Consider the following 13,914-nt stretch of genomic DNA (forward strand, 5'->3'; position numbering starts at 1 on the left):
GGCCAATAATTTAAGAAAATAGTGTCTCTAAATATTGCTTTGTACCTCCACTGACCAGGTCCGCTCTGTATTAACACCAGGCAGTTCATATGGCGACCGCAGTGGGCGCTAATAACCCAGGCGCTGATGTCACTCCAGGGGTTATGGGGTCAAGCTGCAGCCAGAGAAATATTTGTCGTTCTCTTCTTCTCTGGCTGTTTTGGCAGTAACAATACAAAGACAAGGGATGGTCACACTACTACAGTACTGCACTCCTTATGAAACCAAGGATGTTTTTACTGTTTGTTGTAGTTTTACCATTATTACTTTCTACAGCATTATTACTAGAACTATCACCATCACAGACACACAGAGTGCATCGTGTGTTTATGTGTGTGGAGGGTTCGTCCGGCTGTGTGTGTGTGTGTGCGCGTGTGTGTGTATTCGAGTATTGGTGTTCAGTGCTCAGAGCTTGTTTTCTCAAAGGAGAAGCTGGGAAGAGTTAATAACTTGGAGTTGGTGTTGGGGTTCGGTGAACCTCCGTCCTGTCCTGAACCCTCTCCGACTGCCAGGTCAAAGGAGTCCTTGGAGTCACTGGAGGGTGCTCTCCTCCTCAGGTAGGTGTCCCGGTTGGGTAGGGGAGGGGGCATCCCTAACCCAGTCAGTCCCATGCCACCGAGCCCACCCAGGCATGGGTAGAGGCCAGACTGGGGTTCCAGTCCCTCAGGGGGGTCCACAGATATACAGGGTGGGCTCATTTTCTTCTTGCGGCGGGGGGAGGTCTGAGCGGGGATCTGGCTTTGAATCTGCAGGCTGTCGGCCCGCGACACAAAGCCGGAGGAGGTGGAGTTGGTGCTGCACTGGGGGCTGGAATCAACCGGAGAGCAGACTTCCACAGAGTGGCGCCGTGGGTCGTCCAGCCAGGAGTAAGGGCGGGGGCGGGGCAGGAGGGCGTTGCGGCCCTGCGTGTCAGCGCTGTGGAACCTCTTCAGCTGCCTCAAACATGGACTCCGACTTTCCTGGCAGCCCGCGTAGCTGCCGTAACCCTCGTTCCCGCCGCTGCTGCTGTCCTCGGCCGTGATGTCATCGCTGCCGGCCAACACCATCTGGTTAATGAGGGACACTTCCCGATCCTCTGACACCTCCTGCTGGGGTGGCCTGGCGGGTATGGGAGGGGGAGGCGAAGGGCAGGGGGAGTAGGAGGCGAGGCAATGCTGGTCGTGGTGCTGGGTGTGCACTGTGCTGGGACGTGATGGTTTAGGGGAGGCGCCCGGTGTGGCAGGGACCAGGCACAGAGCTGGTTGTTGAGGAGTAGGGTGTTGATGATGATGGTAGGGAGAGGGAGAGGTAGAGGAGATGGAGGGGATAGGGGATGGAGGGAGGCCAAGAGAGGCCACATTCACGAGTCCTTCACTGCTTTCCCCTACGTCGGTACAAAGGGCCTCCTGAGAATCAGTAGACACTGCAACCTGGAGAACGGGTGGGGGGAGGGGAATTAAAGTAAATGTGCAATGAGAGGAAGGTCGGGAGGGGGAAGGGGGATGAGAGGGGGGAGATTGGTTAGTGATAGATGATGAGGGTGAGAAGCAGCAGTTTGGGTCAAAGTTCACAGTCTGACCAGCTCACTGTCACAGTCCTCTGTGTACTATTTTAGTTTTCTAAGAAACATTATTGTGATAATTGTAAGATGATGTTGCTCAATGCCAATATTTCAGATTAAGATTTCTCAAGAGTAACTTGGGTAAGAAACATCTGACATTAGCGGATACTTTCTGTGCTTTCACATTCATGTGTTGAAGGTTTAAAGTTACTCTGTGCTCTGACGTTTAAAAAAGAAGCCAAAAAAACGTAGTACATATTTGTGTCACGTAGGCATTGTAAGATTTATGTCTCATTCTTCAGTTCAATTCATTTTAATTCAATTCAGTTTTATTGAGAGGCACTTCATAATGTAAGGTAAAGACCCTACTATCTGATTTAATTTTGAAAGTAAACCTTTTTTGCATTTTTTTCATGCAAAATAATGAGAAAATTATGGTTGCCTTGGGAGGTCAAACACACTGCAACTTAAGGAAACCGGTAAATTTAAAACGCTGCAAAAAGCCAGAAACCAAAACACGTGAAGGATCGCACTGAGACGCGTTTACACGACGCAAAGAAATCTTCAGCATTGTGAGGGAGATAAAGATGTGAGGTAATATGTCTTTTAATCATGTGATTCATATAATACTGTAGCTACATGTTTGCTGTTAGCCATTTACTGTTAGCTTGGTACTTCTGCAATTCATTTATTTATATAGTACCAAACCACAACAGCAGTTGCCACAAGGAACTTTATACTGTAAGGTAAAGACACTAAAGTGAGACAAAGAAAACCCCAACAATCAAATCGCCTTTCAGTGAGCACTTGGTGACAGTGGGAAGGCAAAACTCCCTTTTAACAGGAAGAAACCTCCGGCACAACCAGGCTCAAGGAGGGGCGACCATCTGCCATGTATGTTAGAGGTTGCAGTTCTGCAACTGTTTTGTCACCTTATTGTCACCGAAGAAACACTTCCATTTTGTTTTTTTAGTTTTAGTTTGGGAGTTTTGTTCTGTGCTTTTGGGGTTTATTTGTTTGTTTTTTGTGAGCTTTTGTGGCACTTCTGTTGTGTTTTATTCAACTTCCATTGTGTGTTGTTTTTTTTCTATTTACATTTTGTTTTGCGTGCTTTTGCAGCATTGGCTGGTGTTTTCCCAAGTTGCAGGGCCACCATAGCAAACTGCAAAAGGACTACTTTTATGATAAATCATAATGTGAGACATAGAAGTCTTACAATACTTAAAAATTGCCACAACATCATAAATAGCTTGGAGTCCAATACGCAGCCAAAACTGTTGCAATTTTTAAGTAGGTAATTTTATTCTTTAAACTAAGAAACAAAAAAGTGTTAAGTACAAGCAATTATTTCAGTGTTTATGTTTTCGACTATTTTTTCTACTTCCAGATCAGCGTGATGGCACAAAGACGGGATATTCCTAATATGGTCATCTCAGGCTACGTCCACACTAACCCGGATAGATTTGAAAATGGCGTTATCGTCGTTGTGCATCCACATTGAAACGGCCGAAAACGCTTACGTTCCAGTACTGCGCATGCGTAAAACGCAAGAAGATTCGGCCTGGCTCATTTTTGTCTGCCGTTTATTTACTTTGGGGCTCGTTGAAACGTCACGGCAAAATGGCGAGGAAAAGCACCGCGTTTTTTAAATGGACTAACAATGAGGTGGAGTTGTTGCTGCGAGTAACACAAAAGTACAAAGTTGCAAAAGCGAAGTGAAATTGAAGAATTTGAAGAAAAGCTAACTGAAGCATGTACAAACTGATATTAATCTTTAATAGGGCTGTCAAAATTGAGAGCAAACAAAAAAACTGCTGTATAATGCCCTCCGCTATCTTTCTTTAATTGGTCACATGACTGCATCACATGACTAAAATGCGTCATCGTTTTCGAAAGTCTCCGTTTTCGCTGTCCACACTGTGACGCGAAAGCACTGTCTTCAAATGTATTTGTTTTCGAGAGCGTTTTGAAAACGCTGTGTTTTCCTTCGGGGGAAAACGCAGACTCAGTGTGGACAGGAGGCCAAAATGGAGAGAAAACAATGCGTTTTCAAACAAAAACGCATTCGTGTGGACGTAGCCTCAGGCACACAGCTCTGTATGTTTGTGACAGGCAGAGTTAATTGGAGGACTCCTTTATAGGCAGACAATCTAACACACAGGTGTCGAACTCTAGGCCTCGAAGGCTGCTGTCCTGCTTGTTTTCCAACTAACCTGCCCTGGTAGCTTCTTACTGGCAAAGCACACCTGATCCAGGTAATCAGCAGCAGGTAGAGCAGGGATATCTCAAAAACAAGCAGGATACCAGCCCGAGGACTGGAGTTTGACACCCCTGATCTAACATGTCTCATTCCAGTATACTACAAATAAAGATTATTATGCTCGTTGTATCATGCAAAGATCTAGCAGTCTCGGTCGTTGTGTCCTTGGGCAAGACACTTCACCTACCGCCTACTGGTGTTGGCCAGAGGGGCCGATGGCACGATATGGCAGCCTCACCTCTGTCAGTCTGCCCCAGGGCAGCTGTGGCTACAACTGTAGCTTGCCTTCACCAGTGTGTGAATGTGAGAGTGAATGAATAGTGGAATTGTAAAGCGCTTTGAGGAGTCCCGAAAAGTGCTATATAAATGCAATCCATTATTATTATTAGTAGTAGTAGTAGTAGATTTAGAGAAAGATGACCCAGGTAGATGTTTCGGCACATTACATTCATCTGAATAATTTACCCTGAATTTTAAGGCATATATTTTCACTAATTCAACTAATAACTCAGTCCATTAATAAGGTTTCGAACAATATAGCTAAACACATATGTGAATAATATTTTAAAGAACGAAGGTAGCTGGGAAAAGTGTATAGTATTTTATTGTTTTGATTATTGTTTTGTTATATTTTGGGGGTTTTTATGGACTGATTGACCGCTGGCTGACACGGTGAGCTCCGAGCCAGACCAAATGACCATCTAACCTTTGACCATTCATACAAAACTCTGTTAGCCGTCAGCACTGCAGTTTCACGAAGAGTTTGCAACCAATTGTGACCCTTATCTCTATTCAGAACCATGTACAGGGTGTGAGGCCAGCAGGCTGAGGGAAAACAGTATGTAACGACTGCAGTAGTGGAAAGGTCAATAAGCACAGTGGTTGCTAAAATGTCCCGATGAACTCATGACTTTTTCTTCATCTCTCACAGACTTGGGAGAGGGCATTGATAGCAGGGTGCTTGAATCTAACAGTGTTGAATTGGGTCAGCTCGAATATGCTCTTAAATCTATAGAGATGAGGAAATAAAACATGCATGAGTTTTAGAGCACAGCACTCGGAGCAGTGTTTGGATTTATGGGGGTTTCCCTGCATGAGAATGCTGTAACCACAGTGACACCAAGTGGGCAAAGGTATCACAAGCAGGCCTGGCCAATCACCAGCCACAGCAATGCAACACCAGGTAGGAAATCATAAGAGTGCACACTGGAACGAAGCTTAAAAGGATCACCCTGTCAAAGTTCATTTTTCAAAACTATTTTTATAAGCAAAACTGACTTAATAGTACCACACTCAACTATTAATAACTATTAAAGCACTAACCTAGGCAATACAAAATTCTCTGGTGCTCAATAATCATGATTCTGAGTAGAAAATAGCCAAATGCAACTGGACAGCACTTGCTGTTTTGTAGCAATCCCCTGAGTTGTATTTGTTTGTAATATATTAAGTGCACCGTACCATGAGTGACATAGCCACACTACACCTGTATCTTGCTGCAATACATTCTATCATGTGACTGGAAGATCCAGTTACGAGATGCTATGTAGTTCCAGTCACTTGCACAAATCAATAAACTCTCACTAAGTTAGCTCCTTACAGGCTAACTAGCTACCTGTTGAGAGAGTTAAAGATACTCTGTGGCTGATGCTTAGCAGTAGACAAACATTTGGGTCAATGAGTGGCAAAGAAGGGAGGGGGGCAAGAGAGGACTCTATTTGTGTGTGTGTGTGTGTGTGTGTGTGTGTGTGTGTGTGTGTGTGTGTGTGTGTGTGTGTGTGTGTGTGTGAATGCAATAGTGTGTTTGTTGGGCTGTCTCTCTGAAGATGAACATGGAGTCCAGTGTTTCTGAAAGGCCCAGTGGTAACTAAAGTCTACTGTCTGTTTCAGAAACAGGAGTATCTGTGTTTGAACAGAAGCTCAGGGTCGGGCGGCTTTTGGGCCCAGCTGAGCTGAGATCAAAGACCAACAGATACAGTGTGGAAAAATGAGACAGCAGATCAGTTAAACCCCAGGAAGAAGAAGACAGACAGAGGGGGGAAAGTGAATATGTTTAGAACATCCAACATGGAAAGCTTTAAATGATTCTCTTTCATGGAGTTTTAGAGCCACTCTTGGGATAGACTCTTTTGAATTAAGATTAAAGGCCTGATTTATCAAAAAAGGCATATTATAGGAGCATTAATTTCTGTTTGATAAAGCTGACAATTAATATTCCAAATGTGATTATATGATAAAGTTTTCCTTTTTGGTTAGTTTTGGTGATGTTTTTAAATAAGTTATGATGGCTGGGAATTTTGCGGATGTCTTTGCTGAGGCATTCTCTATCTGGATACCTCAAGGACCCGACAGGCTTTCAGGCTGCTTATTATCTAATTTGAAAGATAGTAAAGAACCTTACTATGCGTTTCCTTATCTGGACCACGGAGTAGATAAAAATGGTTATATAAAAATGTGAAAGGTTGCATGCAGAACTGGATGGCTATCACTGCTTTAGCACATGCTCATTTTTCTTGTTGTGATATAAAGTGTTTTAAAAGTCTTGAGCCACCCCTCATTTCTTAATACTTTGCTAGAGAAATGGAAAATAGCTGCAGAGATTTATTGAAAGATGTGTGTTACAATCTCGTGGAATGGAAATGCAGTATATAAGGCAATGCAGTTCTAACACGCTTGATATTTGACTATTATTTTTTAACACACACACTCCCTGAACTCTTTTAGGTAAGCTTTCTTGTAAATTCTTTAAATACTTTCAAGGAATATTTCTCAAGGCTTGGAAGGCATTCAAATGAGCAGTTATGCTAACACAAGATTATATAACAAAAAAATCAATACTACTCACAAATATGCTCTCATCAGTTAGTTTAGAGTGGAACTAAATTGTGCCATATTGACAATTTTCATTAGATGTTGGTAGAAAGTTGTTTTCTTTTTTATTTGGACTGAACTAAGCTAGCTGGCCTGTGTAGCGCAGCTTGAAAGGGCAAGGTTAGCTAAAACCTTTTTTATGCTATGCTAACTGTGCTATGCTAACTTTGGTACAGAAAAGTGTATTTCCTTTCATTTTAATTTTGAGATTTCATCAGCATCTTATTTATATTTATATATATTAAACTGTTATTAATAATAACACTGTAATAAATAAAATAAATAAATAAATTTAAAAAACAGTGTAGGAGGCATGTTTTCTTATTATGGTTTATGGTGAAAATGAAGACACAATAAAACAATACTACCTAATACACTAAACGTTGAGCATAGTTAATACTTGTAGCCACAAATATCTGCAAAAATAAGGCTTGATCGTTTCATGTAAAACTGCCATTATGTATCAAATTGTTTTAATATTATATTTAATAACATGTACTAATATTTTGTTATAATGCATAATTTTTTTTTTATTATAAGTTAGTGATTCAGCGTTATAGAAGAAAGCAGGAAAAAACGAAACTTTCTTTTTAGCTATTATGGTTTAAAAATAACTGCTTTCCATTCAATATATTATCATTTTTCTCCCAGAGTGGTTCTAATACTCATAACTCGTATCCCACCGATTCCACTGGCAGCGAACAGTAAAAACTCCAGCAGTTTGTATAAGCCTGTATAGAGTTTGGTATGAACAGACAGTTAAGGACCACAGTCAAGTATAGACATATAATACAGATATGTATTATCACACTAAGTAGTAAAAAGACAGGATAAAACTAGAAAAGTAAATTTGGAGTCAAGTGAAAATCTGAAGCAGTGTGTTTTGCTCACCTGTCTGCGTAGCGTACGGCTAAATGTGTGTGTGCGTCTAGACGGTGGGTTTCGTGGTATACTCTCTGAATCTGAGTGGCTGTGTGGGCTGATGGGTCTGAAGAGGTCTGTGGGAACAGTCAGCTGCTGGGAAAACTCCGCGGGTTGTGAACGCACCGAGCCACTGGAGCCTGCACACAAAGCACAGTGCTGGCACCTTCAGTGAATACACAACAGTTACAGTAGGTGTGTTTACCTTAGATAAAATAACCTCCTCATGCCACAATGCTTTATGTTAAAAATCAAGCCCACCCATTTCTGTTCTGTCCTAATGAAACACATTCTACGCTAAATGACATTAAAGAGAAATGTGGCATTACCCGATTGGGCCCTGTGAGTGCCCAGTATGTGCTGGGGCCCCTGTGGGTGTGCTGCAGTGGGAGATGTTTGCCCCACGGGCTGTGGCGAGAGGAACATGTAGCTGTCGTTGGGTAGGGAGTGCGTGCGTCCCACCGCAGGCTTTCTGACGCTCAACAGGTTGTCGTCCCGAAGCGCCCCAGAACCAAGCTGCTCCGCCTGGGGAAGCAGAGAAAACAATCAGGGTCACCCAGAACAAGAAGAGCCTGGGCTGCTCTTTAACTCACTTACTCTCACACTCTTACCAGTACACTCACAGGTTGTCAACTGTCTAAGACACAATGTCAACAAAGAGGTACTGATCATCAGCATACACAGAAAACACAGAGGATCTTTGCACATTGGAGCTGACTGGCACAGAGCTGCCACAGATCACAGAAACATTTCCAATTCCTTTTTTAAAGCATGTGACACTCTGCTTCTTGTGTCTGCTTTTAGCCCGTCGGTCGTATAACTTTACATTAAGCCGTGATTGTGTGTCAGCTAGGGCAGTGTCCTGCAGCCTGACCCATTAAAGAATCAGTTCCCATTCAGCACAGAGCTACAGGGGGTCCAACACACTTTACAACCCTGTAGCAAACACACGGCAGCTCAGAGGAGACTGAAAAGTACACCACCAGAGGACAGCATACAGCACATCCACAGAAGTAGGCTGACAGGAAAGGACTGCGAGAAAAGACGAAGACTCACACGTAAAGCACAAAGGAAAAGAAAGAAGGAGGGGAGAGAACAGAGTTTACACACAGAGAGAGAAGAAAGTGAAAAAAGTAGTCAAAGGAGAAAAAACTGCAAACTGGCAGGTAAGGAGGCGCACTACTCTACTGGACTGGACTGGACTGGAAAGTAAAACACACCAGGCTGAAAAGGCGGAATGAGAAATAAAGATAAATTTGTTTCACCAGGGTACTTCAAAGCCACTTGAACACCTCTACCTCTTCACTCCATTGTCTTTATTTTTCTATTGCATTTGTCCCAGAACAATCCAATTAAGAGCACCTCGTTGGCCAGCGCTCTTTTTTTCTTATGATATACGTATTAATTCAGCAGCAACGCTGAGCCAAGGTGACAGTGACCCTCTCTGGTCATGAAGCCATGTGATCATTAATGACCCAAACCGGTGGTTAATAATACTCTGACACCCAGACGACATTCTATTTCATTTTCAGAGCCTGTAGGATGGCGTGTCATAGAGGGATCTATAGATTAATTGCAGTGAGGACACATACATGGGCTGCAGTGCATGATGACATGTTCAAAGAAAATAATGAACGGGGTCATGACAAAGAATGCCAGGATGTGGAAGATGCCTTTTACCAAGACCCTTACTCACTGTTATACTTAACACAACGTCTCATTTGTTTAGCAGTTGTCACGCGTCAACTATGGTTTAAGTGACCCATTGTTATTGTATGTGCAAGTGTAAGCTTTCCACATTTTATTTATTTAATTATTTGGAATCAGTTACATAGAAAACAGAAAAAGTTCTCCACTCATATTTCCCATATTAGATCCAATTTTGACAAGTTCAATAAAGTCTCACACGTTCCCAGAATCTGTCTATAAAGTTTAAACTAAAAAAAAAGATTGGTTGTTTTTTTGCTATGCTTATACATTTTTTAATCTCAGCTCCAAATAAGCTGTTTTAGTATCTGTAGCTTCGAAAATGAGCTGCTGCTGGCCACGCCCCCATTTCAGAACAGTTTAGGTCCCAATTCATATGCCGCATCCTTCTGAGGCCGCATTTGAAGGCCGAATACGTCACAGCTAGGCAACAAAGTCTGTCCTAATTTGAAGGCTGCTCCAAATGCGACCGACTAATACATCCTTCATTTCCCTGAATTTGAGGGATGGTCGGGTGTATCCTTCGTGGCCCAAACTATCCCAGAATTCATAGCGCGGCCCAGCCAATTCCAGTTTCCAACAATGGCGGCAGCTACTTAGTTTTAATATTACTCTTATTACTCTTTCTGGGTCACAAAATAAACTTTTAACATATTTTTAGGCGAGAATGTAGCCGTGTAAACTTCAAATATCAGCTCGGTTTATCAAGACATCGCATATTTGCAAAAGTGCTCCAACGTTTTCTGAGACGTCTGTTACCCACCAGCTCAATAGCTGACTGGGAGGTCGAGGCTCATTAGAGCCGGTGAGAACAACTAACTCCCAGCACATCGTTTTCAGGCCCCAGCGGTCTTTTCGCTACTCAGGTTAAACAGGTTAAACACCGATTTACTCAGGAACAAATAAAACACTGAAAAAAGCCAAACAATAACACTTAGATAACTTAAAAATGTTATTGTTTGGCCTTTGTCAGTGTTTTATTTGTTCCTGAGTAAATCGGTTTGGCTGAGATTAAAGTTTTCACACAGCTGAATAAATGTCAAACAGAAAACTGATTAAACAGAAGTGTGAGATGGTCGAGAATTTACTCCAATGTCCTGTTATATATTAGTGAGTGAGGAGCAGACAGCTGAGTTTATTAAACTCCACCGAGACAGTTGGTGACGCAAATCTGAAGGCTAGACCGTCCCATTTCGCAGCCTCGTACTTCCGGCCCTCCTGGTCTTTGAAAGACCTGGCTCACGTAGACCGCGAAGGCCGGGTCCTCCGAAGGATGCGGCCTATGATTGGGACATAGCTTTAGAAGCAGCAACTTTAGCAAAGAAATCCAAATACACAACATGGCCGACTCCAGATAGAATTGTAATGAGCTGCACGCCAAAGAGCTCATTCAGACGTTCTATGAAGAAAGAAAAACAAGTGTGTGGCTTTTACTTATTTTCAAAAATAAGTAATTAGTGGTACATATAAATGCTATCTTCTTTTTTTTTAAATATATTTTTAGCTAATTTAGCATCCAGTTGGCTTCCCCTTGTTAAACCCCAGTGTGTAAGCTTGGTGGTGGGGAGGGTCAGGTGACTTTGGAAATACCCAGTGAAGGAGACAGTACAAGCCACTGCAGCGGGGAAGGAGAAGAAATAACAATGGAGAAAGATGAAGAGAGGAACTGTCAGTACATTGCATTCCAGAGTGGTTAGAAATAGGGGGTTAAAATCGTCAGGGGTTGAGTCGTCTGTCAGAGCTAGGGACCAGGAATTCTCAGAGGCCAGAGACAGAGCATCCATCTCCGCTAGAGGGATCTAGGCAGGAAGAGACAACCGCTGGTGAGCAGAGAAAACAAAGGTGCACTCTGTGCAGTACATAAATAGAAGGACGTTACACAGATAAAACCTGAAACTAACAGAACAATACAAGTTTAAAAAAAACACCACATATAAACTAGAAGTATGTAGCAGAGCAAAACAACAGAGGAAGAAGGACAAACTAAAAAAACACCAAAAAACGGCTGTATTTAGTCAGCTGTTAGTGGACTTTTTTTGTGACACAGGCACAGCAGAGAGATTCTTTAACAGCGAAATATGATGCCAGTAAGACATTACACGACAGCACTGGGATTCATTTACATTAAGTACTAAATGGCACATTTAATTGCTTATGTTGCTAAAGAAGAAGAATCCAAATAACCTAATTTTCTAGGGACCTCTTGTAAAACACCTCAGAGATTGAAACACTCAGAGATGAAGCCAAAGTCTTCAGTATTTCTGGCTTACGGAGCTCCGCAAGGGACATGGGAGAAAAAAAAATTACGATGAACATTTGCGAGATCTTGAAAAAGTTGAATTCCAACAATGACGGCAGCTACGTAGTTGTAATATTACTCTTTCTGGGTCACAAAATAAACTTTAAAGATATTTTGAGGCGTGTATGTAGTTGTGTAAACGTCAAATATCTGCTAAAACCTTTGCATGATCCCCCAGTTTGTTTTGCGAGATCTCGCAAAAGTCCGTCTTAATTTTCTTTTTCTCCCATGTCCCTTGCGGGGCTCCATACTGGCTCATGTAAAAGGAGCTGCTATTTTCTTTTTTTGCCTTCACACTGGTTTAACAGGGGAAATTGTTTCTGTCAGGCAAATGGGTCATTCGTGAATAAAAATGCAGGGACTGAAACATATCAGAAGGAGAACATTGCCCTGTGGCATCTAACGCTGAGATCTCAAACCCATTTAAAGCTTTTAGAAGATGGGGGTTTTACAGCGCTAATGTAATTGTGCCAAATTTGGCTTCAAATGAGAAAAACAGGCACCCAGATGCATTATTCAGTGGCTCAAGTGATCCATAGCCTATTGATTGAGCCACATCTGTGCAGGATTTAACAGTGTGTGATCTGCTGGCTTTAGGTGGTTATCACTCTGCTGTGACTGACTGGCAAATGACACAATCACCTGAGTAAATGCACAAGCATTGTCACGTCCTCATACAGATACAGAGACACGTTGTGTAGGGGAGACGGGCAAACTTTAAACCACGCCAGTGAGGCTGCAGAAGCAGACCAAAAACCTGCCAAGCATGAATGAGTGTAAGTGAATGAGGGAATGAGCTCATAGTTGAGGCGGGACATGACGCACTGTGCTTTGGTGGGCAGCGAGGCTGGTTAGTAAGGGGAAAATATTCAATGAAGAAGAATGCCAGTACAAAAATGGTAATGGCTGTAGGGCTGCAGGATATTAAACAGACAGGGATGTCTTTATTTAATAAAACTGAGTTCTTTGGACAGTTCATACTTCTGCTTGCTGCTTTCTAGGCTAAGGCTTATGCATATACTGTAAAAAACTATTTGCCCCCATCCTCATTACTTGTATTTTTTTACTTCCATGTTTTAGATCAGGAGTGAGGAACTCCAGGCCTCAAGGGCCAGTGTCCTGCAGGTTTTAGATATTACCCTGGGTCAACACAGCTGAATCAAATGATTAGTTCATTACCAGGCCCCTGGAGAACTTCAAGACATGTTGAGGAGGTCATTTAGCCATTTAAATCAGCTGTGTTGCATCAAGGACACATGTAAAACCTGCAGGACACCGGCCCTTGAGGCCTGGAGTTGGACAGCCCTGTTTTAGATCATCAAATAAAATGTAATATTATACAAAGGCAAGGAAATACAAAATGCAGTTGTTTGATAATGACTTCAATTAGTGGGAAAGAATGCTATCCAAACCTTACCTATGTGGAAAAAGTGAAACATGTAAGTGTGACAAACATGCTTTGAGTGAATTAAGTATTTGATCCCCTACAACTCAGCCAGAATAACCACAGAATCTGTTTCTCACATACTTAATCCTTCAGCATCATGGGCCAAAGACCGGTCAGAAAACAGGGACAAGACTGTTGACTTACACAAGGCTGAAATCGTCTACAAGACCAACAGCGAGAAGCTCGGTGAGAACTGGTAGAAATATAAAATTAACATCATTAAAATTTTGCCTCATGGGATGAGAATGATCGTGAAAAAGATGGTGAATCAACCTGAACGCAAGCACGGGAGGAACTTGTTAATGATCTGAAGGCAGTATACCATACTGTAATGGATATTACAGTCCCTGCAGGGTCCCTTTGTTCAAGAATGCACATGTACACACTTAAGTCTTAAGTTTGCCAGTGAACATCTAAATAATTCAGAGAAGGTTTAGGAGATGAATTGAGTTGCTTGGCATCAACTCGAGCTGCCGTGTTTGGAGGAAGAGAAATGCTGAGTACGGCCTAAAGAACACCATCTACCCTGTCAAGCACAGAGTTGGAAACATTATGCTTTGGTGCTCTTTCTGCTAATGGGTCTAGGTTGAGTTTAGCACATCAAGGGGCCTTGCACTGTAAAATCTTGGATGAGAACCTCTTTCCCTCAGCTGGGTCATGCATGGATCTTTCAACATGACAGTGACCCAAAACATACCATCACAGCAACAAAGCAGTGGCTAAAGAAGAAGCACATTAAGGCCATGGAGTGGCCTAGCCAGTCTCTAGACCTCATTGCTATAGAAAATCTGTGGAGGAAGCTCAAGCTTAAAGTTGCCTAAAAACCAGCC

At 42.5% G+C, this 13,914-nt stretch overlaps 1 protein-coding gene across 12 annotated transcripts in view; it reads right to left on the reverse strand.

Moving 5' to 3' along the window:
* Positions 1-405: 405 nt before the first annotated feature.
* cacna1g (calcium channel, voltage-dependent, T type, alpha 1G subunit) overlaps positions 406-13,914 on the reverse strand; it is a 335,496-nt gene continuing 321,987 nt past the window's right edge. For 8 of the 12 annotated variants that reach the window (XM_026177281.1, XM_026177275.1, XM_026177280.1 and 5 more), the window contains 4 exons: positions 11,015-11,137; positions 7,961-8,156; positions 7,602-7,771; positions 406-1,448 (listed from right to left, as the gene is read on the reverse strand). In XM_026177281.1, the coding sequence (XP_026033066.1) occupies positions 438-1,448; positions 7,602-7,771; positions 7,961-8,156; positions 11,015-11,137 (1,500 nt within the window). In that variant the 3' untranslated portion in view covers positions 406-437. Of the gene's footprint in view, positions 1,449-5,604; positions 5,792-7,601; positions 7,772-7,960; positions 8,157-11,014; positions 11,138-13,914 lie in introns of those variants that run through there. The other 4 variants (XM_026177284.1, XM_026177283.1, XM_026177282.1 and 1 more) reach the window with 2 other exon arrangements.

Source organism: Astatotilapia calliptera, chromosome 8 (assembly GCF_900246225.1).
Source record: "Astatotilapia calliptera chromosome 8, fAstCal1.2, whole genome shotgun sequence".
Lineage (NCBI taxonomy): Eukaryota > Metazoa > Chordata > Actinopteri > Cichliformes > Cichlidae > Astatotilapia > Astatotilapia calliptera.